Source organism: Phoxinus phoxinus (genome assembly GCF_949152265.1).
Source record: "Phoxinus phoxinus genome assembly, chromosome: 6".
Classification (NCBI taxonomy): domain Eukaryota; kingdom Metazoa; phylum Chordata; class Actinopteri; order Cypriniformes; family Leuciscidae; genus Phoxinus; species Phoxinus phoxinus.
The window spans coordinates 2,782,613-2,810,466 of NC_136881.1; the positions used below are offsets into that span (position 1 = coordinate 2,782,613).

At 38.4% G+C, this 27,854-nt stretch overlaps 1 protein-coding gene across 2 annotated transcripts in view; it reads right to left on the reverse strand.

Annotated features, from left to right (window-relative positions):
• Positions 1 to 26,611, reverse strand: part of LOC307000975 (F-actin-monooxygenase mical1-like) — a 154,512-nt gene extending 127,901 nt beyond the window's left edge. For both annotated transcript variants that reach the window (XM_079617018.1, XM_079617017.1), the window contains exons 1-6: positions 26,418 to 26,611; positions 24,563 to 24,859; positions 23,695 to 23,949; positions 19,028 to 19,144; positions 18,588 to 18,620; positions 17,635 to 17,664 (exon numbers count right to left, since the gene is read on the reverse strand). In XM_079617018.1, the coding sequence (XP_079473144.1) occupies positions 17,635 to 17,664; positions 18,588 to 18,620; positions 19,028 to 19,144; positions 23,695 to 23,949; positions 24,563 to 24,859; positions 26,418 to 26,484 (799 nt within the window). In that variant the 5' untranslated portion in view covers positions 26,485 to 26,611. The remainder of the gene's footprint in view (positions 1 to 17,634; positions 17,665 to 18,587; positions 18,621 to 19,027; positions 19,145 to 23,694; positions 23,950 to 24,562; positions 24,860 to 26,417) is intronic.
• Positions 26,612 to 27,854: the final 1,243 nt, after the last annotated feature.

The following is a 27,854-nucleotide window of genomic DNA, read 5'->3' on the forward strand; positions in this document are numbered from 1 at the left end:
TTCATTTGGAAAGCATTTAGATATGTCGTCAAAGTGTCATCTAAAATTTAAGACCTTTCATAGGTAAAAAATAAGACTTTTCATAAGTAAAAATAAGAATTTAAGACTTTTTAAGGCCTTAAATTTTAAATATCGAATTTAAGACCTTTTAATACTTTTTAAGGATCCGCGGGGACCCTGTCCATCATGCAATTTTGTGGCAGGATGGATCAAAAGCCAGACCGAGGAGAGAAACAACGGAGCCCATATGCCACAACACCAGGCCTTTGAGTGCCATCACAGGCTGACGATCCAATTTTCCCAACAAGTTCAACTGAATGACAATCCACACAGAAAGACTTCCACCCCCTCCCTTGTGGGCCAGGTGCCACATTTTCAATGATCACTACAGAGACCGCTTCAAATTATTAATTTAGTTATTATTATCTTGATTATTTTTTGATTATTCACTGGTTTCACAGCAATTCTTCATATCCTCTGTTAAACTAACACTAGGCTGAATCGTAGGCTGACAAGACTAAACTATGACTTCACAATCAATCCCGGGAAATGATGGCGCCAGTGTGTTCGGCAAGCCGTCGTCTGTTGTCTATGTCCTCTCTGTTGAGTTTATTTGTCTTGTTTGTGTGCTTGTCTGCACAAAAAATTACCACAGCGCTTGTTTATGATCGCTCGTTTCTTCTCAATATACGAAGGACTGTTGAAATCTTCTCAGATCCGAATTATAGGGGGTACAAGATTCCTGATCCTCCTTTTTCGACCTTCCTGCCATCTGAAATATGCCGACTACCGGCATGCGAATACCACCAGAGAAAGAAACGGTATCGAAGACGGGGAACACGTGGCGGTGTGTTGGTACGCGTGAGGAGGGACCTCCGTGCCTCGCTGCGCGAAGGCCCGAGTCACACGGATCTTGTGGGTCTGGTTTCCAGCTGTGACCATGGCCGGTTTTTGTACTCTTTTAAGCACTCTCCCGACTTCGTCTATCCCGAACAAATACGACCAGTGCTGTCAAGGAGGTTGTCTAGAAGATCACGTGTTTGCGGAAGAGGAGCAAATTTCTGCAACCTTCGTCCATTGGATTATTCATTGTCGCTGCAGCATCAACACAATCTTAAAACACGCTACCATCAACCCACATATCAGGAAACAGATTGCACTGAGGACGTGAAGATGGCGTTACTAAATGTAAGATCGATTTCAAACAAGACATTCACAATTAATGAACACATTTTATCCCTTGGGCTTGACTTTTTGTTTATTACTGAGACGTGGCTAAATGCCGGTGAACTTGGACCGCTCACTGAAGTCTGTCCTAAAGACTATACATTTTTTAATACGACACGGTCAGTTGGTCGTGGTGGGGGCTTAGCTACTATTTATAGAGACAAGTTTAAATGCCGTCTATCTGCTACAGAATTGTTTTCCAGTTTTGAAGCACAGCTATTTAAGAAAGATGGCTGTAATTCATTTTTATGTATATTAGTTTACAGACCCCCAAAGTATAACAAGGATTTTATAGATGAATTTTCTGATTTTTTATCTTCTGTTGTGCCAAATGCAGATAGGATTTTGATATTGGGCGATTTTAACATACATGTTTGTTGTCCTTCTAAACCGATGGTTAAAGAATTTCTTCAAACTATTGATACTTTTAATCTTACACAGTCTGTTCATGGTCCTACTCATAAACAAGGGCACACACTTGACTTGATCTTATCATATGGCTTTTCAGTCAGCAACGTAGTTATCAAAGATTTTTTTCAGTCTGATCATAAGATTATTTCTTTTAATATAGATATTCCTAGTCCTGAACCATTCTATGTGCCGGTAGCCCGGTATGCTCGCTCTTTTAACTCATCTACATCTGAAAAATTCCTAGATGTTTATATCAGTTCCCCAAAAACTCATGAAATTGAGTCAAACTGTCTTGGAGCAAACCTTGATGAGTTAGTGAATATGTTCAATATGTTATGTTCAAGCATACTGAATGTCGTTGCCCCGTTTAAACTGAAGAGAACTAGAAGTTGTGTACACCCTTGGTTTAATGACGATACTAGGGCTATTAGACAGAAATGGAGGAAAGCTGAAAGGAAGTGGAAGAGGGACAAATTACAAATATCTTATGAATGTGTTAGAGACTGTATGATCCAATATCAAAAAGTCGTTAAGTTTGCAAAAGCAAAATATTTTTCAGAGCTCATTGCTAAAAACGCACACAGCCCGAAAATACTATTTAATACTATAAATAAGGTGTTGAATCCGATTTCTAATTTATATCCTGATCCCTCTCCTACGGCCTGCGAAAACTTCCTTAAGTTTTTTTGCGACAAAATTGGTGCTATAAGATCATGTATTTTGGACTCTTCTTCCTTGGACCTACCTCAGTCAACACAGTCACAGATTTTAACAAATTTATCTGAGTTCTCTCCAGTGTCTCATAGTCATCTGCAACACATTTTTCAACAAATGAAGTTCACCTTTTGCTCACTGGATGTTATTTATCCTCGCCTTTTATCAGATATACTCGATTTTATTAGTCCTAGCTTACTGTCAATAATCAATGGTAGCTTAGTGGGTTAGTTCCATCTTACTTTAAACATGCCATTGTGCAGCCGCTGCTCAAAAAGCCAAATCTTGATCCAACAGTTTTGAATAACTATCGTCCCATCTCTAAATTACCATTTTTGTCAAAAGTTTTGGAGAAGGTTGTGTTCAATCAGCTTTCTTCTTTCTTACAGGAAAATGGTATTTTGGATAAATATCAATCTGGTTTTAGATCACAGCACAGTACAGAGTCTGCACTGCTTAAAGTATTAAATGACTTATTTCTGATTGTCGACTCTGGTAAATGTGCTGTTTTAATTCTGCTGGATCTTAGCGCGGCATTTGACACTCTCGACCATGGCATTCTTCTAAATCGTTTAAAGCAAATTGGGATCCAAGGATGTGCTTTGAACTGGTTTGCCTCATACTTAAAGGATCGAACCTTTTCAGTAGAGACAGGAAATTACCTATCATCTCGTGCACCAGTTTTATACGGGGTTCCGCAGGGCTCGATTCTGGGTCCTGTTTTATTCTCCTTATACATGCTTCCATTGTATACTATTTTTAGCAAGTATAATGTATCATACCACTGCTATGCAGATGATACTCAGTGTTATGTCCCTTTACATCCAAAGGATGACTCTAGTTTGCAGTGTTTATTTGATTGTTTAAGAGACGTTAAACAGTGGATGGCTGCAAACTTCCTTCAGCTCAACGATTCTAAGACGGAAGTTTTAATTTTTGGCTCATCTACGTTAACAGAGGTTGTTGCAGGTAAATTGGGACCTTTATCTGGCAATCTCCATCCACATGTCCGCAATCTGGGTGTTACTTTTGACTCTGCTCTGACTTTTGACAAGCAGATCAACGGTGTGGTCAGAAGTTGTTTTTAATCAGTTGAAGAATATTGCGAAAATTAAGGCATTTTTAACACCCAGAGACATGGAATCCGTGATACATGCTTTTATTTCATCAAGATTAGATTACTGTAATGTACTGTACTTGGGTGTTTCACAGTCCCTACTGTCACGTCTTCAACTAGTCCAAAATGCTGCTGCTAGATTGTTGACAGGAACAAGGAAAAGAGAACATATTTCGCCAGTATTGTTCTCTCTCCATTGGCTGCCAGTTAAACATCGTATTGAGTTCAAAACACTACTGTTCGTTTATAAGGGATTGCATGGACTGGCTCCTCCATACATCTCTGATCTCCTTTCATTCCACCATAATGCTTTTAGAAATCTCAGGTCAACCAGCAGTCTACAGCTGACTGTTCCAAGAACACGTCTAAAATTAAAAGGAGATCGTGCCTTTTCAGTAGCCGCTCCACAGCTTTGGAACAATCTGCCATCTCACATAAAGACAGCTCCAACATACACTGATTTTAAATCTTTGCTTAAAACCCACTTATTTACTGCTGCTTATGGTCATAAGTGGGCATAGTGGTATTGTAATGTATTGTATTGTGTATTGTTTATCTGTGGTTTTATGTTTACTCATTAGAATACTTGCTTACATGTTGTACAGCACTTTGGCCAACAGCTGTTGTTTTTAAATGTGCTCTATAAATAAATATGACTGACTGACTGACTGACAATAAACAAACACTACTTCAAACAAACACTACTTCTAATAAACACTCACAATAACAAGACTTTCCGCAAGGTACTCACAGGTATGATTAACAATGAACCGACACAGGACAGCAAACACAAGGGGATTAAATAGGGAGACTAATGATAACAAAACAGGTGACAGGTAAAGCAATAATGACAAAACGAGGATAACAAGGAGGGCGGGGCTAGATGACGAGACAACACAAGCACATGGCCCAAACAATTGGCCATGCGCTTGTACACAAAACATGATTCTGTCATGATCCTGCCTTATGACCAGTGAAAATCAAGGACACTAAGGCAGAATCATGACAAAAAATGCCAGCTGAAAATGTCAACCGAAAATGAATGTCAACCGCGCCCCTTCCATCCGGGATATCCGCCTATCTATATCTGATTTATCTTAAATTGGATGTTTGTACGTCCCTTGAATTAACGCTGTAGTGCGCGTGATCAGCTTCACCACGCGCAGCTCAAACGGCACTGCACGACTAATGACTATTGGGAGGACTGTCATATTACATAACATTATAAAGAGAACAATATTGTAATAAAACATTGTGCATTATTTGAGTTTAGTTGCCGTGTCGCGTTGCTCCAGGAAGAGCGCGTCCACAACATGATCATTCTGAATGAATTGCACGTAACTTAGTTCAAGTTCACTTGTGCATTCACGTCATTTTCTGCAGAAATAATTTGTAATATTATGTTTATTTTGAATATATCTGATTAATCTCATATAGGATACGTTTCTTTGAGTTAAATAACGCGCTAGCAAACTAGCAAAGTGATCCAGTTTAACCCTCTGAGCACCAAAAACGCCGGCGCGTTTTGCTCGTGGTTTTTTTTAGCAATGCAAAATAAACTCAAAATGCTCTCTTAATTTTGATCTTTCATTTTCGTGTTAAACATCAATCGATCCTGTTCAGTTTCTATTTTTTTTCTGTATACTCACAATAAAAATAAAGTGTTATGCTTTTTGCCAAATAAAGAAAAATTAACATGATGCGAGTTCTGCACTCTCTCTGTCAATGACCTCCAATTTGGAACGCGTTCGAAAATGATCTTTAACTCCGCAAAAATTCAGGCAAACATACCCACGGGCATAAAGCTTGAGATCGCATCTTTCAAATGAAGTAATTTATATAAAAAAACAAATATTCTCAGCTTCTGTAATCTGTATGAAAAGAGAGCGATTCCAGTCGAGCTCATTACGAGCACATTGACTTTAATTCGTTCACGCCTACTGACGGAGCGCGCTATTCACAAGATAATGTGTTAAGCCATCTATGCAAAACAGGTAAACGCCCCCAAGCAAATGCTTTAACCCTTGTGCATTGTTCAAATTCCCATCCTTTCGTTATGTTCGTGGCTGAAAACCGCCACTACTTTAAACTGCTGTAAAAATTTATCAGATAAATATTTTTTTTGCCATTTTTTTTGCATAAATCTATTAATCAACCTCAGTCCTGTTCAAAACTACTAAATGTTTTTTTTTTAAAAAATCAAGATTTTAACTCTTTAATTGCCAAATTCATAAATTATGTCACTGATTTGGGAGGGAAAAAAACACAAAATTACTTATTTTCAATATAAAATGTGATTGTGGACTGGATTTTTTTTTTACCTTTTATCACAGTCTTGGACATGTCAAAGATTAGAAACATCATTGGTTTTGATGCATTGATAGTTTTTGTGCAGCATCAGATTTTAACTTTTTCTCCCTCATTTACTGTTCGTGGCTGTTTTTGCCCCATTGACTTCCATTATAACCACATTTTTTGATTGCAAAGCCATGACACCATAAAATCATGCATTTTTGATTGTTGGTGGTTTTCCCTGTTGGGAAGAGGTAAAATTTGTAATTTTTACTGTTGATAACCACGTGGTGCAAAAAAAAGCTTAGTTACTGGCTTTTACATGGAGTTATATGGAGTATAATAGCATAATAAAGTGTGTGTGTGTGTGTGTGTGTGTGTGTGTGTGTGTGTGTGTGTGTGTGTGTGTGTGTGTGTGTGTGTGTGTGTGTGTGTGTGTGTGTGTGTGTGTGTGAGAGAGAGAGAACTCACCTTGATGCGTCTGAGAAAATCAAAATATGCACCTCAGCTCTCAGAACTACATGGAGTAAACAAAAACAAAGTATGCATCTGCCTTTTGATGGTGAGAAATGCAGACTAAACAAAAACTAAGCAAGTGGATTTGAACACTTGCATGCAAGCCTGCTGGTCATTTGATGGCGAGAAGAGCAGCAAGCAACATGAGAAAGGGCTTGACTTGTAGTGAAGTTTTACCCCTCCAGCGATCTGCAGGATGTATTGTCTTCTCCCGCTGACACCACAGACTCAGGAGAGGCAGATCCTGATTTGGATGTGGCACCCTCAACCTCTCTAGCTTCCACTGAAGGCGAGGAGGATTCGGAAGATCCTGGGTCTGGGTGGATTGGGAGAAACGGCGAAGTGTGGTTTTCCACCAACGCGGAGACGACCCAGCAGCCATATCACCCTGTAGCCCAAGACTGGTTGCCCACTGAAGCTAAGCGGGGCTGAGCCTGGTTAGTACCTGGATGGGAGACCTCCTGGGAAAAACCAGGTTGCTGCTGGTAGAGGTGTTAGTGAGGCCAGCAGGGGGCGCTCACCCTGTGGTCTGTGTGGGTCCTAACACCCCAGTGTAGTGACGGGGACACTATACTGCCAAAAGAGCGCCGTCCTTCGGATGAGACGTTAAACCGAGGTCCTGACTCTCTGTGGTCACTAAAAAATCCCAGGATGTCCTTCGAAAAAGAGTAGGGGTGTAACCCCGGCATCCTGGCCAAATTTCCCCCTTGGCCGCTGTCCATCATGGCCTCCTAATCATCCTCCTATATATACTAATTGGCTTCATCACTCTGTCTCCTCTCCACCAGTAAGCTGGTGTGTGGTGGGCGTTCTGGCGCAATATGGCTGCCGTCACATTGGTGGTGGTTGAGGAGATTCCCCCCCTTCTATGTAAAGCGCTTTGAGGTCTCAGATAAAGCGCTATATAAATGTAACAAATTATTATTATTAAATTATTATTATTATTATTAACTCCCTTTCTTCAGCCTGCCAGAGGCGTGACTTCATGGCCGACGCGCTATGCCATCGCAAGGGTCCAGAACATTGATTCTGTGTTCAATCTGTTTTTTACGGGCGCCGCACAATGAGAAACTGGACCGGGGTGGACTCCACAGATCTCCGTGCCTACATGGGGCTACTGATTTTGGCCGGTGTCTACAGGTCCAGAGGGGAGTCCACACGTTGCCTGTGGGATGATCGCAGTGGTCGTGCGATTTTTAGAGCCACCATGTCCCTCTCAAGATTCAAGAAATCAGCAGAGCTCTGCGTTTTGGAGGTTGGTCATGCTGACAATGAGGTCAATCTTCTCGTCGGCCCTGGAGTCGACTCTGGCAGGCTGAAGAAAGGGAGTTGTCTCCGCGTTGGTGGAAAACCACACTTCGCCATTTCTCCCAATCCACCCAGACCCAGGATCTTCTGAATCCTCCTCGCCTTCAGTGGAAGCTAGAGAGGAGGATGAGGGTACCACATCCAAATCAGGATCTGCCTCTCCTGAGTCTGTGGTGTCAGCGGGAGAAGACAATACATCCTGCAGCTCGCTGGGGTCAGGCTGCAGAATCATCTCTAAAACTTCACTACAAGTCAAGCCCTTTCTCATGTTGCTTGCTGCTCTTCTCGCCATCAAATGACCAGCAGGCTTGCATGCAAGTGTTCAAATCCACTTGCTTAGTTTTTGATTAGTCTGCATTTCTCACCATCAAAAGGCAGATGCATACTTTGTTTTTGTTTACTCCATGTAGTTCTGAGAGCTGAGGTGCATATTTTGATTTTCTCAGACGCATCAAGGTGAGTTCTCACTCACTCACTCACTCACTCACACACTCACACACTCACACACTCACACACTCACACACACACACACTTTATTATGCTATTATACTCCATATAACTCCATGTAAAAGCCAGAAACTAAGCTTTTTTTTTGCACAGGCCTATCTAAAGGGTTAATGGTGCCACGTGGTTATCAACAGTAAAAATTTTAATTTTTACCTCTTCCCAACAGGGAAAACCACCAACAATCAAAAATGCATGATTTTATGGTGTCATGGCTTTGCAATCAAAAAATGTGGTTATAATGGAAGTCAATGGGGCAAAAACAGCCACGAACAGTAAATGAGGGAGAAAAAGTTCAAATCTGATGCTGCACAAAAACTAACAATGCATCAAAACCAATGTTGTTTCTAATCTTTGACATGTCCAAGACTGTGATAAAAGGTTAAAAAAAATCCAGTCCACAATCACATTTTATATTGAAAATAAGTAATTTTGTGTTTCCCCCCTCCCAAATCAGTGACATAATTTATGAATTTGGCAATTAAAGAGTTAAAATCTTGATTTTTTTTTTAAAACATTTAGTAGTTTTGAACAGGACTGAGGTTGATTAATAGATTTATGCAAAAAAATGGCAAAAAAATATTTATCTGATCAATTTTTACAGCAGTTTAAAGTAGTGGCTGTTTTCAGCCACGAACATAACGAAAGGGTAGTGAATTTGCCCAGAGTGTACTGTTAAGTTTTTGAAAATTTTCAAAGTATTTTCCTAAAATATGTGTAAAAATAAGCTTTGTCACCAAAAATCATTCCATTTGCTGAAACACAGAGAAAGTTATGGCCAAAATAAGACTCAAAAATACCCCATAGTGGCTGAAAACAGCCCCAACAGCACATAAGGGTTAAGTTTCATCATTCAGTCACCTGCGCGTTGGGAAGATGGCACGATACAATAATATTCTTCAACTTTTTTTAAAAGGAATGGAGCTTCATCACTACCTACGCCTGCAACTCGGAGTGCGCTTAGCAACACATTCAGAAATCAGAAAGAGTAAATACATATTTACCCACTATTATTACAGATATTTTACAGATATTTTCACAAATTAATATGGAAAACATGTCGATTTTACTGGTTTTCTAAGGCCAAATTAGAACCTGGAATTTATATTTTTCCCGCAGTGCTGAATGAGAAGAGCCATTCATATTATTAATAAACTATTGTTTTCTAAGTCGGCTAAAAAACATCTCCATCTCCGCTGTTAAGCAGATGCGCTTTTAGAGAGAAATGCACCTTTCATACGCATTACATAATCAGAATGTATTAGCTTTCGATTCTAATTTGTTCGTTTTAAAGTGGACATTTCAAGCTTTAGCTACATAGGCTATATTTTGTTTCAGTTTTCGCGCTCCAGTTCACGGAGATCATGAAAGTGTGCCTGATTGTTTTATTTTATTTTACAAAAGCATGTTTTCTTGTTATTGTGAGTTTAAACAAATAAAAGTAGTTGCGAAAAATGTAGTATTATTTTCTGTATGACCAGAAATGATAAGAGTATTTTAAGTTGTTTCCACTGTTGATAGGAAAATGCAAGTGTTCACGCCCGCGCCTCCGTGCCATGCAATGCCACACTCCCCACAAACCCTTGGATATGCGTCAAAATCTTGTGTTTATTTGTGATAATCTTAGCCCTGTATTATTATTGTCTAACCCGTATTATGAATGACATTTGACAAATTGCTTTGTTCCTTTTTTGGATAAAAGCGTCTCTAAATATGTAGCCTAATAAATGTTATAATAATGATGATAATTATTATTATTATTTGCGTAAACGGACCCCAAACACACCGCGTCTTCTAAGTCAGGTGAATGTAAAGCGCAAAAACTGTTTCCATTGCAGTTTTGCGAAATATTCCTTTTTGCACAGTTGGTCGCAAGATCTGTGTGCTTTGCTAAGGACAGCTTGGTAAAAGGCAGGACACACCTTGGAAATTCCAGGCATGTAATGTTCACTTGTGTCTTCAGTTAAACATTTAGTTCCTTCACATAGAGGAATTACTATAAAACAGATTGAAAAACAAAACCTTTGAATCTCTTTGTTTAGGCTTGCCTCATGATGGGCCATTGGGGAAGTGTCTGTCACACCCTGGGTCTGAATCTCATTAATATTGATGGGCCATTACCACTCCCACGCATAAACCTCTTCTGACAAAAAAAACTTACAAAGTTTAAATCAATGTATTGTTTTATGTGAACGATTAGGCAGGATGTTTTTCACATAATTTTGAAGCCAGAACTCGAAGCGACAACTTCCATTAGTCAAAAGTATTAGGAACACATATTTATAATGCGTTTTGTGGTCTCATTTCAGCAACTTTCATTTTATTTTTTTTAATAACCACGCATAAACATTATTCTCTTAAAAATTCAAACATGTACATACATACAGCAGACGCTGCAGTATTAAGGCTAATGATTAATCGATTAATTGATCGTTAATTTAAACGACGATCGAGCATGGGAATTTGTGAAAATTGACATCCCTAGTGTTAATAAAAGTTTGATGATTATTCTATTGGTTTGTGATTTTTCATTTCAAATCCATTAATAATTAAGCAATACAAATATATATTAAAGTTTTTAAAAGAAGCCATTTTCGGCTTCAGTTTCAGTTTTCGGCCAAGTGCATCCTAAATTTTCGGTATCGGTTTCAGCCCAGAATTTTCACAGTTTAGAATAAAAAATAAAATAAAATACAGTACAAACAGTCGGACGAACAGTGGCACATTGCTCATTCATTAAATGCACAGCTAAAAAGATGTGTTTTGAGTCTGGATTTGAATGTGACTACTGTAGGAGCACATCTGGGGCCTGTACCATGAAGGTAGCTGAACAAACTCGGGGTTACAGGATTAGTTTTGAGTTGACAAAACCAAACCGATGCAATCAGGCTTTATTGGTACCATGACGCAGCTCATCAACTTTCTCTGTCAACTCAGGTTTTGATCTTAAGCTATGATTACTCCATGAGCGCGTGCACATACCAAAGTGACGTTGGCACCGAACAACCAATCGCGTTCGATATGGATAGAGCGATAGCGATATATTTTTTTCCAGCGGAGGAGCAAGAGATAATCATTCGATGTGTGTGTGTGTGTGTGTGTGTGTGTGTGTGTGTGTGTGTGTGTGTGTGTGTGTGTGTGTGTGTGTGTGTGTGTGTGTGTGTGTGTGTGTGTGTGTGTGTGTGTGTGTGTGTGTGTGTGTGTGTGTGTGTGTGTGTGTGTGTGTGTGTGTGTGTGTGTGTGTGTGTGTGTGTGTGTGTGTGTGTGTGTGTGTGTGTGTGTGTGTGTGTGTGTGTGTGTGTGTGTGTGTGTGTGTGTGTGTGTGTGTGTGTGTGTGTGTGTGTGTGTGTGTGTGTGTGTGTGTGTGTGTGTGTGTGTGTGTGTGTGTGTGTGTGTGTGTGTGTGTGTGTGTGTGTGTGTGTGTGTGTGTGTGTGTGTGTGTGTGTGTGTGTGTGTGTGTGTGTGTGTGTGTGTGTGTGTGTGTGTGTGTGTGTGTGTGTGTGTGTGTGTGTGTGTGTGTGTGTGTGTGTGTGTGTGTGTGTGTGTGTGTGTGTGTGTGTGTGTGTGTGTGTGTGTGTGTGTGTGTGTGTGTGTGTGTGTGTGTGTGTGTGTGTGTGTGTGTGTGTGTGTGTGTGTGTGTGTGTGTGTGTGTGTGTGTGTGTGTGTGTGTGTGTGTGTGTGTGTGTGTGTGTGTGTGTGTGTGTGTGTGTGTGTGTGTGTGTGTGTGTGTGTGTGTGTGTGTGTGTGTGTGTGTGTGTGTGTGTGTGTGTGTGTGTGTGTGTGTGTGTGTGTGTGTGTGTGTGTGTGTGTGTGTGTGTGTGTGTGTGTGTGTGTGTGTGTGTGTGTGTGTGTGTGTGTGTGTGTGTGTGTGTGTGTGTGTGTGTGTGTGTGTGTGTGTGTGTGTGTGTAATATAGCCTATATTTTTATAATATATAAAAAATTTCCATGTACTAATAAAGATTAATATTCATTGATTTTTAGATCCAACTCCAAACGTTCTTGGCAGCAGATAAAGACAAAATATAAAAATATCATTCAAAGTAGAGTAGTAAGTATTTACACACAACCTTTTATTATTTTTGTAAACATTTGATCACAAACACTTGTTTGAGGCAAACCGAAATAAAGAGTGAAATTCAGAAAACCGGTGGAGGGCCACTCCTCCAGAATACACTGAGTTGGCTCTGATAGGAATAAGGGACGGCCGATTATGGATGGGATTACAGGTGCTGTACAATCTGACCCTGGTGCTGGCTCCTCTAAGCAAGTAACACTAGGTACCTGTGCGATACATTACTATTTTAAGTTTTAAATATGGCTGACTGTATGTTCTGCAGTAGAGGGAAATGCAGTGTCCCTGTTGAAGCCAGCACACACACACACACAGTCTCCCACACAGAGGTCAGTATGCAGCAGACGAAACACCAGAAACATAACCTGCTTTACAACAGTTATGCTTTATATTGGCCTACTTTTATTTATTAGGGTGGAGGAAATGATGAAGACACTCTCTCTGTGTTCTGAGACAGTTGCTGAGGTGAATGCACTGGGCTTTTTATTAAGGCAAACATTTGAATGTATGGCATAAAACAGGGACTGGCCCTTACACATCTCCTTTATTGTAGGATTTTTCACAACCTGTCCCAGAAACTGAAGCCTCTACCTCAACAGGCTTCAGAAGAAATGTGAACAAGGTAAGGATTTAAAACCCTTGACCTAAATTACAGGTGTTTGTCAAGGAACTTTTTGTGAGTTGATTAGCCTCCAGAAAACTTGTAATGATCATGTTGGTGGAATTATGTTTCAGGTGGAAACAGACTCAGTCAGGACCCTTTACAAAAGGAGCCCATAGAGCTAGACTGCACACTAAAGAAGCCTGACTGTGAGCTGAGGAGGCTCCACATTTAAAAAATAATTGAACTTGAGTTCAAACAGCTGGATTAAACTGATCTCAGTATGTGAACTTATTAACCAAGTAACAATTTAGCATGAATATTTATTAATGCAACTTTCTCTTGCTCTCTTTCTCCCCCCCCCCCATCCCACAAAACCAATAAAACAGTTTGAGACCTATCTGCAGTTTCAATGTGCTTTTATTACGTGTAATATTGTATGGTGATTGCATCTACATCTGCACCAGATGGGTGGTCAAGTGTGATCGGGTCAGTTTCATTAGGGAGAAGCTTTGTGGTGGTTCTTGCTCCTTTCTATGGTGGCTAAATTGTGCAGAATGGCACATGCAGACACTATCTGTGATGCCCGATCTGGTGACTCTAGCGCCGAAGACAGTTGAAATGTAGGATGCCAAAGGTCATCTCTAACTTCACTCTGGTTTTACTGAGGGCCACATTGAAGCGGTTCTGTGGCCCTGTCTGACGGTCATGATGGTTATTGTGTATGGTTAAAGTGTTTTGTACTGTACCAAATTTAACTTGCTTTCCTCAAAGTGCTGACACAACACAGACTCACAGAAAGTAGATCATTGTTATATCTGTTAATGTTACTATTAATTTAAAGATTCATCTCACAGAAAGTAATCATTTCACATGTTCACATCATCTCTACCTGAACATTAAGGCTGTGAAAGGACTTTCTATTAAAGGGGTCATGACATGAGAAACCAAATTTGCCTTGATCTTTTGGTATATAAGAGGTCTTTGTACCATTTAAACGTCCTGCAAGTTTCATAGCTTAAGACGTCCTCCCCATTATAAACGAATCATTTATTTAATCAAGCTCTAAATACAGCTCGTTCTGGATCCATGGTAAGAAGTGACGTCACGGTACGAAGTGACGTACCAGCGTTTGCATAATGACCGCCTCCAGCAGAAGACAGTTACGCTTTAAGCGCAAGACAACTGCGCTCATTTCGTATCGTTGTCGTGCCCGCGCGCTGCGCGCCTCACAAGTGTTCAGTCGACGGACAGCGAGTGGGTCTGTGTACAGGGAAATTACGACGCTGCAGATGTGCTGTTCCTGGCTGTGGACAAACAACATCTTTGAATACGCTGCGAAGGATCCAGTCGTCAGGGAAAAATGGATGCACTTTATTTTTTGCGGACGTCCCAGTCACGGCAGTTTTAGTTTTAAGAGTTTGTTCTGTACATTTGAAGGATGACTGTTTTGAGCTTTGCCAGAAAACTGTTGCTCAAAGATAAGTCCGTGCCGACTATTCTGGGCTCAACATCGACGACGCAAACTGTAAGTAATGTATTTAAAACTTTAAACTACTTTTTAAATACGCTGAAAGATCCAGTCGTCAGGGAAAAATGGATGCACTTTATTTTTTGCGGACGTCCCAGTCACGGCAGTGTTAGTTTAAGCGTTTGTTCTATACATTTAAGGATGACTGTTTTGAGGAAAAAATCCCAATATGATGCTTGGCTTTGCCAGAAAACTGTTGCTCAAAGATAAGTCCGTGCCGACTATTCTGGGCTCAACAACGACGACGCAAACTTACTTTTTACCATGGCTAATATAAACACATTTGTATAAGAGAATCTTGAAAATATGTCGCCTTTCTAGTAGGCCTACATGTGATTAGTTAAATAATGTTAAACTGTTAGCAAATTAAGCTATAGGATAATTATGCAACAATAATCCGTTTTCAAGTGTCTCGGGTTCATTTTTTTTTATTGATTCAAAATAGTTTCACTTTCCATGTGGACACGAGCTGATCCAGTCTTCGTTGTTGTGGTGATGGTTCATTTTCCTCTGATTCCGGCTCAAACATAATAAGGTTTTATCATTGCAAGAGCCATCGCTTCGCATGCATCACCCGCTATTAAACAGTTGCGCCGAATCCGCAAATGTTCTGGCTGGGGGCGTTAATAATTGATGCACAGGCACTGACGTTAGCCAATCATATCAGTGGGCGTTAACACTGAACTCTTAAAGGGGAAACACCCCCCAAACAGACTGTTTGAATCAGAGGATGAGAAACAGGGTGGGAAAAGGTCATAAATCACTACATTTTAAAAGTTTTTTGTAAAAAAAACTATAGTAATACTATAATTGCACCTAAGGGAACATAATAATAAAATAAAAAAAAACATGTCATGACCCCTTTAACATAATCTGCCTCATGTTCCAATAAATGTCGCTCCAATGACTCTATAGGGAATCCTATCATAAGATTAACTGAATAATAATAAAAAAGATTTAAAATAATTCTCAACATGTACTGTAGTACATTTGTGAAATTAGCTTTTTGAAAGAAAAAAAATGTGTTCATGTGATGTCACCCTATCAATATATCTTACCAGCAATTTTATAAAAGACCTCTTTTATGGACATGGTCGAGGTCCGGGGAACATTATTAATGAAACTACTCCTGCAGAGCGAGGACCACCTTGCGAATAGTTCGACAAACCCCTAGATTCTGTGCATCACTGATCGTGCAAGTATGTACCACTTGCAAAAAAACACAACACATTAGCCTACCATTTGCGGTACAGTAATGAATTCGACGTGTTATTCTTTATGTGCGGCTCAAGAAGTTCGCAAAGATAAGATATTCCTTCCGCGGAAAATCTGTATCTTTCATACAAGTAACTATCAGGAAAGGCAAGGGGATTTTGTCTGGCTAAAAACTCTCTCTACGATGTGCTCGTCTAACAATTTGCGCTGAGATGTCCACAGGATTTGGAAGAAAATGTAAAGCCATTGCAACAAACACTGGGAATTAGTTACGTCACCTATATGTTTCTTTGCTCACAGCTGATTGGTCAAACTTCAGTCTGAATCTCGAATCCAGAACTTAACCTGCCCCGGAGCAGGCTAGCCGTGCAGCGTAAGACACCATGGCAACGAACACCGATTAAAGCCGAGCTACTTTCATAGTACCTAAAACCCAGGGTTGGCGGAAACTAAGCTGAAACATAGCTGGCTAGCCACCTAAACCGGCTTCATGGTATAGGCCCCAGGTTTTTCAAAAAGACTATCACAATCAATCACAACAATGTATACAATCATAGATGATTTTACAAATAATCACAATAATTTAGAAAACATAATGCGATAAAATTTCAAATTTGAGCCTGTACTCCGTCGATTCTTGCACCCAACAACAAAACAAGATGACATTTAATAATAATAATAATAATTTAAGCTCCTCATGTAGCCGAATCTGTGCTGGTTCGAATTGGCCGCCTCCAGTTTTCACTTTGTTTTGCCTCCAGCTAGTGCCGTGACATAATTGTGATGTCGGCGCAAAAGGGGTCTATATCGGTGTTAGGGCTGGGCGATACATTGATTTTATCGATTAACTCGAATGTGTAGTTTAAGTCGACTTGTTTGAATGAAAATCGGTTTTCTCTTTTGTGAAGCAAAGAGGACACCGACAGACAAGGTTACTATTGATATGAAACAAATTCTCAGCTCTCAGATTCTGTCAATTTAATTATGAAATTCAAACAATAAACACAGTTTTGGCGCTTGTAAATGTGACGTGACAGATCGCTGACAGATCTCAGTTCAAGCGGCACGTGAACCGATCATCTGTTACTCTTTACTACTAACTTAGTTAATAGTAAATAAATACGAATGATCAATAGGTAATTTGAAAGATACAGTTCAACTTACTGAAATGTAATAAAATCGATCGATCAGAGTTTTTCAACCACGGAAAGAAGCCCATAAACAGCTGGAGAAAAGTCATGCAACGTTACATTTACTTCAGGAAAGCCATTTAATGACCATAGCACGCTAGTTGGACTTAAAAAATTGCTATAGCGAGGAGAATTTTGCTAAATATGATAACTATATTACATATTTATTATATTTTTACCTATATTATTAAAATATTATAACGTTATTATAAAAAACACATTATATTTAATTTGAGATTCATTAGGTGAGGTTTTTTTTGGGGAAAACATTTACATAACACATTAACGTATCTACTGTACCTAATATTTATCCAAAAGAAATTGATATTGAATCAAGATCAGAATCGAATCACAAGAATTTAATTTAATTGAAATATTGAAATTTATGTCAAGCAATAATAAAAACAGTAGCATACCAGTCATTGTACCATGTAAACATTGTGTTGTCACTAAACTTAATAAAATTCTGTTTAGTTACCAAATGTTTTGACAATCACAATACACTTATTGTGATGCAGTTTTTTTTTTTTTTTTTTTTACATCCCCCAAATCCCAATCCACCCATTTTATGTTATGTTACGTTATGGTATGTTATGTTACATTTTCAGGGCCTGCCATCCTGTCTATTTGGCTTGTTTCTGATTGCACTTTAACCCCTAAGGTCAAAAATCACATCAGATTCAGAGAATGCAGATTAAGGAATTATAAACATCGCTGTGCTTATGTCAACATTTTTCCAGTGTCTTTTTTTTTTATTATCATAATGTGATGATATTATTTACTTTTTAGAGAACATGCAGTAGAATTGTAATTGACAAAGAAAACAAACCACTGTTAATATAACAAGTAAAATTGTTTTGTCCATCTATGTAAAGAAATACTGATACTGAAAATTATTTCTCTATGAGAAACCAACAATTTGTTTATAATCTTACCATTGCCGCCTTTGTCTTCCGTTTCGGGACCTTGATGTTTAAACAATGAATAAAACAATCAGTCATACAATTAAATACAACTCTCTTTTCTATTATGCTGACAGTCCTAAAAAGTTGGAAGCGAACTGATGCCTTGGTGCTCAACTATCGATTAAACTACCTGGATTAACTCATTTAGTATTGATTTATGAATATTATTAAAAACAACTTCAGAACAAATCATAATCACACTAGCTTTACTGAGAATATACCATAGATATTTTTTGAATGTCTGTATTAAGAGATTTACTAAGATTTGTGCTTGTCAATTTACTGGTATTTGCGGCATTATTTACCGCCCAAAAAAAGCATGTCTTAAACTAGACGCTAATTTTCTCTGCTCTTGATAGATTGCGTTGGTCGTTATGAAAATGATCCGGTTACGTCTGTGTTCTTTAATTTGCGCGTTGTCAGTAGATCACGCTCAGAACTTTTCACTCCCATCGGCACTTTTGCTGTATTATAGAGCTCTTATGCTAATTTATATATATATAATTATATGCTAATTATGCATCTGGCCCTTAAAATGCTGAACTTGAATAAGCCTAAATAACATGTAGCCTATGATTTCCTTTGAGGCTTTGTTAAGGAAAACTTCACGGGGCAGATTGATATGAATATGTTAAATATCCAAAAGCTATTACTAACTTATTGCTCAAAATAACAAACAATCCATCAAAAGGGTCATCGCTAGAGGGGAGAAAACGCAGAAGCGATCGTTCATAGAGCCTATTAAAATAATAATGATGCTCAGTCATTTAAGAATATGTTTGCAATCTGATGTTTTAAAATGGTCAAATAATTGTTTAAAGAAATTAAATGTACATTAAATTACCTATATCAAGTATTTTTATAGCATTGGCTAGCCTGGTACGGAATCATTTTTTAGAATAAAATCACAATCATAAACTCACCTTTGATACAGGGAAATGTGGCAACAACAAATTCTGGTGTAAAAAAAAAACAAACAAATATGATTACAACCTGATCAATAAGAAGACTAAAAAAAATCAAAGTATTGTTGACTGTACACTTTGAAACAATTAAAACATTTTGCTAGCACTGACTGAACATGAGTAACAGACACACAGTACAAAAGAGATTCCTAAGAATGCCATTGGTAAAACAGGGATAAAACTCCAGACAAACACTTGCTGTTCTATTTTCCTGCATTAACACCACTATTAGTGCAAAAACTATGCTTAATTTGTCTTTCGCAATAAACTACAAAAATAATCTCTTGAGCTTTATTTTTTTATATAATCATAGCATAAACAAATACACTTCTGTCTCATAAAAATAGCTTAAGCAAAATACTCGTATTCTAAAAGATCAAACACAAAAGGATACTTACTTTGAAATTTTTCATTGCGTTTATACCAAAAGACGGCGCAAATGATGCTGTTGAGTAGGAGGACTAGGATGATGCAGATGACAATAATCACCGCCGAAGATCCGCCGCTTGATTCATCTGAAGAAACAGAACATTAGCTTCAATTGCTGAATGAAAGATGTTACAGTTCTGTAATAAAGACTACAGTTGGCACATTACAAAATACACTTACATGACCTAACTTATGTAACTTGCATAAAACCCATAATGTTTGTAAAAGTATCTATCCAGTGTGTGATGAAGATATGACACAGCCATGAGGTTTTGTGCTAATTTTGACAGTGGGACAGAGCAGGGCTGGGTATTGAGAATTGAGATACATTTATTTTGTGTTTAAAATAAATCTTTAACAAAGCTTTAGAGTCTATTAATGTTAGGCTGCATAGATTAGGTCAGCCAGAACTGGGAGCACTTCCCTTAAATCCTCGTTACATCATAAGAAGAATGGCATCTACGCTAATTTTAGTGTCTTTGTTTAAATTGAGGCTTTATCCTGCCGGATCCAGATCTGAGGAAGGACCTTCGCATGGACCCGATGACAACGCAGTGCTGAAGTGCCAACTAGCCTCTCCCTATGGAGGATCCCTTTACCACTCTACAGATAAAGCGTTGTGGGAAAATTCGGTTCGCGCATCTACCCCGACGTGATAAAATAAAATAAAATTCTGTATCAAAATTTATAGGCAGGACAAGTAGTTTGTTTAGGCTTGGTTTGTAGGGAATTACAAACCTGCGCACATATATTCAAACACACATACCTATAGAATTAATTATTGATGCGCACGTGAGCGTCATCAGCGTTTCTCACAGGTTCAGTTTAAAGTCTGTGTAGAGAGAACGCTGTCGTCTTAGCGGCCCCTAATTTAATAACTAATGATCATTGCGACGGAAGTGAATCAATCAAAACTAACTTTAGCTGGAAAATAACTTTATTCAAGAACCGCTATAAAGCCAAATCAATCTGCTACCTTAAATTATCCATTTATCTCTGTAAAGCCGCTTTGAAACAATCTACATTGTTAAAACCGCTATATAAATGACTTGACTATTAAATTAATTTGGATACATATCATATACAGTACACGTACATTTTTCTCAAGGAAAGAAAAAAAAAAAAATATTTGTATACAAACATTTAAATTAAGTTTTTATAATAACATTATAAAAAATAACTAATGATATAATTATGTTTCTACGCCTGAGATTTATTGGATGCTACAAAACATCATAGACTGAAAGATCTATTCTTGGTATTTAAAAATCGATATGGGGTCATCAAAATAAGAATCAATTAAAATCGAGAAATGTATGAGTATGCTACCAATACTGTAATCTGCAATGATGGAGAAATAGCTACATATAAATAAGGCCCTTATTTACAAGTAAATAAGTAGAAGTAATATGTGCGCAAGCAAAAACTAATTTCATTAATGTTTAAACAGAAATTTTGCAACATCGTAGTCATCTAGTCCTACAGTTTATATGGTCCTGAAAAAAAAGTCACACTTGTATTGTTTGTGGTCAAAAATGAGCGCATTGTGTTTGGTACTGTGGCCAATCAAAATCTTACTGAAAGCTAATTTTTTCATTATTACGTTATGGTAACAGACGTTAGCTTCCAAAACAGGCACTGTATGCGGTAGACCAATCACAGCAGCCTGAGGTTTTGAGTTTTACATTATGTAGGTCTCCTGCTAACTGGCTAACTCATGTTATCACTGTCTAACTGAAATACTTCTGCTAATCAGCTGTGGGCCATCATTACATAAAACTGTGTCTATTAATGCAGATTGTCTGTCGTTTTCACTACTTTGAGGAAAGATTAAGCATGGAGCAAGATTTGTTTTACCAATGTTTCTTCTAGTGTTTCATCATCGCGCTCGCATTGATATGGTCAAATCGACGTCATTGTTCGTTACTGTGTTTAGTTTACGGTGTAGGAAGCCTCAGGACATGCAGAGCTGATGTTGTTATGGCAAAGGGAGAATTTGTTTTTGACTCCTGCTGTACGTGGTAAACCAATCACAACAGACTGAGCTGTCTGGCCAATCAGAGCAGAGCAGCTCGCGGAAAGGAGGGATTTAGAGAGATTGATTCATTTAGCGAGTCGTTTGAGAATCATTGAAAATGTGGTGATGTGCAAATGTATATTATGAGAAAATTAAACAGTTTTTTTTTACCTTTGATGCATGTAAACCTATGTAGGAGACTCCAAAACAACATTAGGAAACTTTAAAATATCATAATAGGGGCCCTTTAATTAAGTGGTTAAAATCCTGTCTGACCTACTCCAAATTAGAGCTGTCACTTTTTGTTCAAAAAATCGATTGCACAATCGATCGGACCAACCAACACAAGTTTCGAAAATTAAAATAGGGAATCGATTTTAACGGCTTTCAGGACGCAGAATGCGCGGCGCTGGCCGCTGGGTTCAGCGTTGCGCTTCAGATACAACGCGATTTGCGCGATTGAACTTTGACCGCGGCGTAGCCTATTGAGCCTATCTGTAGCCTATTGAATGGCTCAGCCATTGAACCGCACACAGTCCAATGTAATAGATCTGACCAATTGTTGGTGTGTTTTGGAGGTAAAAACAAAAGAGCTGCTTTCACAAAACTTTTCGTTATTTGTCTCGCAAGCCATTGAAATGAATGGGTCTCATAGCGCCGCGAATGGCGTGCCCTGTCTGAAAGGCGCTTTCTCTCACGATACGCCCGCAGCGAACGCACATCACACAGCAACTGCAGGTTCTGATAAACACACCTGCAGTAATGTTTTTCATTGATGTTATGGCAGTCCACTCTGCTTTTCGAGAATGTTACACTCCTGTTTGTAATTGTACACGAAATTTCATGCCAATAAATCATCAGAAATATTGTGCGTCTCAAGCGCCCTCTTTACGTTCGTCCTAATGCCTGTTAGTTGTCCGTGGATTGGCCTATATTTGGCGTTGAAAATGGAAACGTCTTTAGACATGGAAAATCGATTTTACAATCGATTCAATGAACACTTATGTCTCGAAAATCGAAAAGGATTTTTTCACAAAAGTGACAGCCCTACTCCAAATGTTTCCCTTTTTTACTCATGTCATGAGGTTCCCTTTTCATATAATCAACAGAGATCCCCAGTGGCTAGACATTTTGATAGATGTAAACCAATCCTGCTCCGCTTTTGAGAAAATGAAAGCTTGAAGACGGGCGAATCTGGAATCTTCCCTATATGTCGTCATACGGGGAAAGATTACCTCCCCTTTCTCTGCTTTGCCCGCCCATGAGAAAATGAGCAACGCGAGCGCGATATTGTTTTTTCCTCTAGAGACATCAGGCTTGCAAACGAGCGAAGCATGGGAGTTGCTCAGTGTTTGGATGTACAAATTAACACAAAAGTATTTTTTTTAGTTCCTTCATCCGAGCCTCTGAAGAACCGGTGGGTAATGTGAATTTCTGGTGTGTAAAGGCCCTTTCACACCGGACGCGTAACGAAAAACCAGATAGTTCGCGTGCGAATAGTTTGCGTCAAAACCATTCACATCAGCCGCGACGCGAATTTGCGACGTTCAGAGCTTCAACATTTCAAAACTTTCGCTCCGACAGCTGAGAAAACATGGATACTTCATCATCATCCAGTGAAGACGAGACGTAGTATATCTGCGCAGCACGTCTGTGTTGCACGTCACCACATAGGCTCACTATTGGCCGACGCTGGTCATGTGTGTGATGTGTGTGACGTGAAACAGAAGCGCTGTGCAGATATACTACGTAAACACACTCAGGCCCACAGAGAATATAATAGTGGAATAAAGTCGTTAGTTTTGTTTGTTTTTTGCGCACAAAAAGTATTCTCGTCGCTTGATAAACATATGGTTGAGCCACTGTAGTCACTTGGACTATTTTAATGATGTCTTTAATAACTTTCTGGGCCGGCAAGTTTCAATCCCTTAAGATGGCTATAGAGGAGTGAGACAGCTCTCAGGTTTCATAGAAAAAAATCTTGATTTGTGTTTCAGAAGATGAAGGAAAGTCTTACGGGGTTGGAACAACATGAGGGAGAGTGATTACTGACAGAATTTTCATTTTTGGGTGAACTATCCCTTTAATCTCAATAGCTAGTAAAAATTTATAATAGCTGTAATAGTAAAAGTTTTCGAGAGAGTTCCACATGTAATGCTGGCTATTTCATATGCAAGCATGTCAGCCAATCACAGTGGGCGTTTACACTGCGGTCTCACAGCAGACACGCCCCTTCAAACAGAGCGTTCAAATTAGAGGCTAAAATCAGGCTAGCAAAAATGACTTTTATTTCTAAATTATGACAATTTTTGAACTAAAAAAAACATACTAACCTTATAAGGGCAACCCAGGAAACATTATAAAATATTAAAATAATTCATGCCATGTGACATTTAAGCGTCACACCGTTCCGCTCACATGCTCTGGTGTGTAGCCTATACATGCATGTGTGTGTGTGTGCATGTGGGGGAGGGATGCGATTTTCGAATAATAATCGAATTATACCCAGCGATCTTCTAATATTATTTTTGCTCGAAATGCCCATCCCTAGAAGGAACATCTCAGCACCTCAGCACTTTGCTCTATAATAAGTTGTGTTGAAGTAAATTGCAGTCTTACCTTTAAACAGATCTGTCTCATAGACACGTTCACTGGTCTTCCTACTTGCAGCGTTCTCTAGTGTACAAGTGTAGAAGTTTTCTGGATTTCCATTTTTTTTTACTGTAAGAGACTCTCCTTTCGTAATTTTCGCACCCGCCAGTATTTCTCCAGTAGAATTCTTCCAGATGATTTTATCATCGTACTCGCATCTTAAATACACAACACCAGGGCTACTACTCTGCTCTATTTTAATCTCAGGTTTGGGGACCGGCTCTGTGAAAGAAACAATGAAAAAGTCAATGAACACAGAAAAAAACTAAATATGATTAAAAACAACTACACTAGCCTTGGACAAAGTGTGAATGTTTTTTTTAATACAAAACTATCACTTAATTTTTTTTACCATTGTACTAAATTGTTCAACTGGACATGTACCATGGTAAAGTACAGTAATAGTGCTTTATATCAGTACCATTGTACAAAGTACAAAGATATAAGAATCAGATACCATCACTGTTCCATGATTAATGGAAAGTACTGAAATCCATTGTAATCCAAGATATTTCCAAGTATAGTTATGGTAATAATTCAGTTCACCATGTTACTAGTCACATGTCATGGTATTTCTATAGTATTCCAAGAAACATCACAGAATACCATGGTACTGCCACACATACTTTTATTTTTGTCAGCAAAATAATAATAATTGTTGTTGTTACATTTCAATTTGATTTAGCCTTTAAACAAATAATAATTATTTTTTAAAATATGGAACAAAGTAACACTTCTTATGCTATCACAAAAATAAAATCTTATTATAATATAATATAATATAATATAATAAAATAAGGCTTTTAAAGTAATTCAATAATTAATATCCACTCACTCATAACGGTCAAGGTGAATCTTTGTGTCTGCTCTTTACCGCTGATGTCAATGGTATAAACTCCACTATGTTCGAGTGTTAGTTTAGTAATAGTGATTTGTCCAGTCTTCACATCAAGAGTCGTGATGTCTTTGAATCTCGGATTCGGGGTTGAAGTAGCTTCTCCGTCTTCCCATTCAATCGCCTTAACAGTTACAGCATCTTTTATGTGTTTCCACGTGATGCTGGTGAAAGGAGGAACAATTGTGTCTAGTTTAAAAGAAACTTCATCACCCACTGCTTTCATCACCTCTTGACCTAATAATTAAAAATGAGAGAGTATGTTAGTCAACATTCAAAAAGCAAATATTATATACATATAAACACAAAAAAGAAAAAACAAACAATAACAGAAAAAGAAAAATTAATGAGATCATCATACAAATAATGTAAAAGCTACACATTGAGACCTAGTGCGTTTTGCTTTACTATTTTTCAACCCAAGTAGTAACTAAATTTAATGTTTCATATCTATTTTTGTTTTCCTTTTAGCCCATTTCTGTTTATGTATATGGCATTTCCACATAATCAAACAAAGATTAACAATAAAGGCCATATTTGGTTGTATTCTTTGTCTACTCAAATAAAAAAATACATTTTTTTTCAGAAAAAATAAACTTTCATGCCTAAGCTTTTACCGAGGAAGTCGATACAAAACATTCTGCTATAAATGCAGTTAAAAATAAGAGGACATTTTCTTTGTCAGTCCCACATAAATCACAATTAACACAATTCACTTATCAGTAAAAAAGCTAAGAAAAAGTGTTTTAACAGGGTACAGTTAGTATTTTAAAATGTACTTATCCCACCTTATTTTTCATGCAATATTTTTTAGGCAACCATACATATTTCCACTCAGATTTAGATTGCAAATATGTTTTGCAAAAATATTGGGCTGTATTATGTTATAAGTAACTTCCTAATAAAGTAATTATTCCATCTACTATCAGTAATAATAATAATAATAAATCCTTTAATTGCAATATCAGGTCTAAGACTCACACTCTCCTTATTCACATTTCCTTTAAACAAACATTTTAAACCGGATGGTATTGCATCAAACACTATACAATATTATTTAGGGATTCTTGGAATATTATACATGTGAACAAATTCTATGTTGGTATACAGGGGACCATTTTCATTAAATAAATAAAGAAATAACTGTTTAACATTATCACCCCTTTTAAAAAAAAAAGTTTTATGTCTAAATGTTATGTGCCTGTTATTCCAAATTATACAATTGTTTGGAGAAAGATTATGTTTACAGATAAGTATCCAAGAGAGTAGCACATGTGTGTGAAAATTAATCTAACAGGAATCTTAATTATGTCAAAGTTGCATTGCAAGAGAAAAGCATCACACCCATTTTCTCAAAGAGTCTCCGGGCTAACGCTAGTTTCCGGCGATCGCTTCAAGTCGAGAAAAACTTACTGTTTGGGCATATTATGGAATCGAAATATGTAATATAGATGAAATACATGTTGAGAACACAATATATAAATATAACTATTATCGTGATATACTAAAGTAACCATAATATAAACTATAAACGACACGCCTTTTGTATGGGTGTAACGTTAGGCCTTAGCCTGTGGCTAATAAGTTAGCTGCTAACTAAAACAATAATAACGTAAACATAACTAGGCCACGCATTGACTTTGGTTATCTAAAATACACCGCAACATTTGGTATTCGTAAATTGGCCTACAATATTATAATATATTGTAAAACTAAACTGCTTGATGAGGCCAAGAACGTTTTTCTGTGTGCTATCATTGCTCGAATGCTAACGGTAGCATCGCGTAACTGTTACCTGACACTGCTCCGGAGGCGATCAACACTCCGCAGATGGCGATCACAAAGTATCTACGAAGTAACATCTTTATACAAAGTACACTTTTAATGCCTTCTACTGCTATATTTTGCGCAGAAAGTATCCAGGGTCACGCCCGACGAGACGCCAGGAAAGAAAGGACTGAGCATGTGTAGAGTAGAGGAAGAACAAAACGAAACCGAAAGCAATGGGCGAGGCTTCAGACGTCCCGCGGTTAATGTCGCCATCTAGTGGCCGTATAACAACACTGCTGATCACAGTTGTGCTGATGCTTTTTTTTTTGGAACCTCAACTGTGATACTTTTTTCAGGGTTCGTTGATGAATAAAAAGTTTAAAAGAACAGTCAGCAATTATTTTAAATAGAAATGTATATTTAGCATTGTCAGGTTTTTATTTGTGCTAATAGATAAAACAACGGCCCTGTGCACTCGGGTTTATGGCTGCTATAAATTTGACCTGCCACAAAATGCCGCTGTTTTCGACACTCATGATGCTTCCAATCTTCAATAAGGAGAAAGGATCCACTTTTGCAACACGACTGAAGCGTGGTGTTGCGACGCCCATAGAAATACATAATAAAGGCTAGATGTCTTACGGCGGAGTCTCTAACATCATCACCCGGGCCGGCGGCCATCTTGTCACAGGCAAGCTTTCTGGCGGGCTCTGTGGTTCCTGATGTAAGGCGAGTGATATGCACGAACACAAATACTCTTATCTCGCTGAAATCTTGACGGATTTACAAACGGTTTGGTTTCTTACAAACGTTATTAACGTGGCTATAATTCTGGATGTTTGAACATGTTGAAATATATAATATTATAATTATTCATAAGTATGCAGTGTCATAACTACATCTCTGACGTTTATAACAAACCAACCCGTTTGAAAATCGGTAGAAAATTGAGCAAGTTATGGTTATTTAAAAAGTACATGCACCATTAAAACACAATGTTACGAGTGAGCGAGCTGACTGTGGCAAGATGGCCACCAGGTGCGGACGTCGACCTCTATTGGCCAGCAGCGCGGACGAGACATCTAGGGCCCCATTGTAACGATCTGTGGGCGCTGTTGCTATTATACCGGCGGGATAAACGACTCTTGCGCCCGACGCAAATCTAAAATGTGTTGGTCTGAAGTAGCTTCATTACTCATAGGTGTGGTTTGGGCGTAACGTTAAATAAACCAATCAGAGCGTCTTCTCACATTCCCCTTAAGAGCCGGCACGCTTGTTCCGCGGCGGATTGCTATTATAACGGCGGATTTGCCAGCGCACGCCAGGAGCGGTTCACAGCCGAGGAGAGCGACGTTCTCGTCAGGACCGTAAAACACAGAGAAGTGACATTGTATGAGGATGATGGAGAAACACAAATTAGCTTCGGTTAAACAGGCGTATAATAATTTGGGTAAATGTGTAA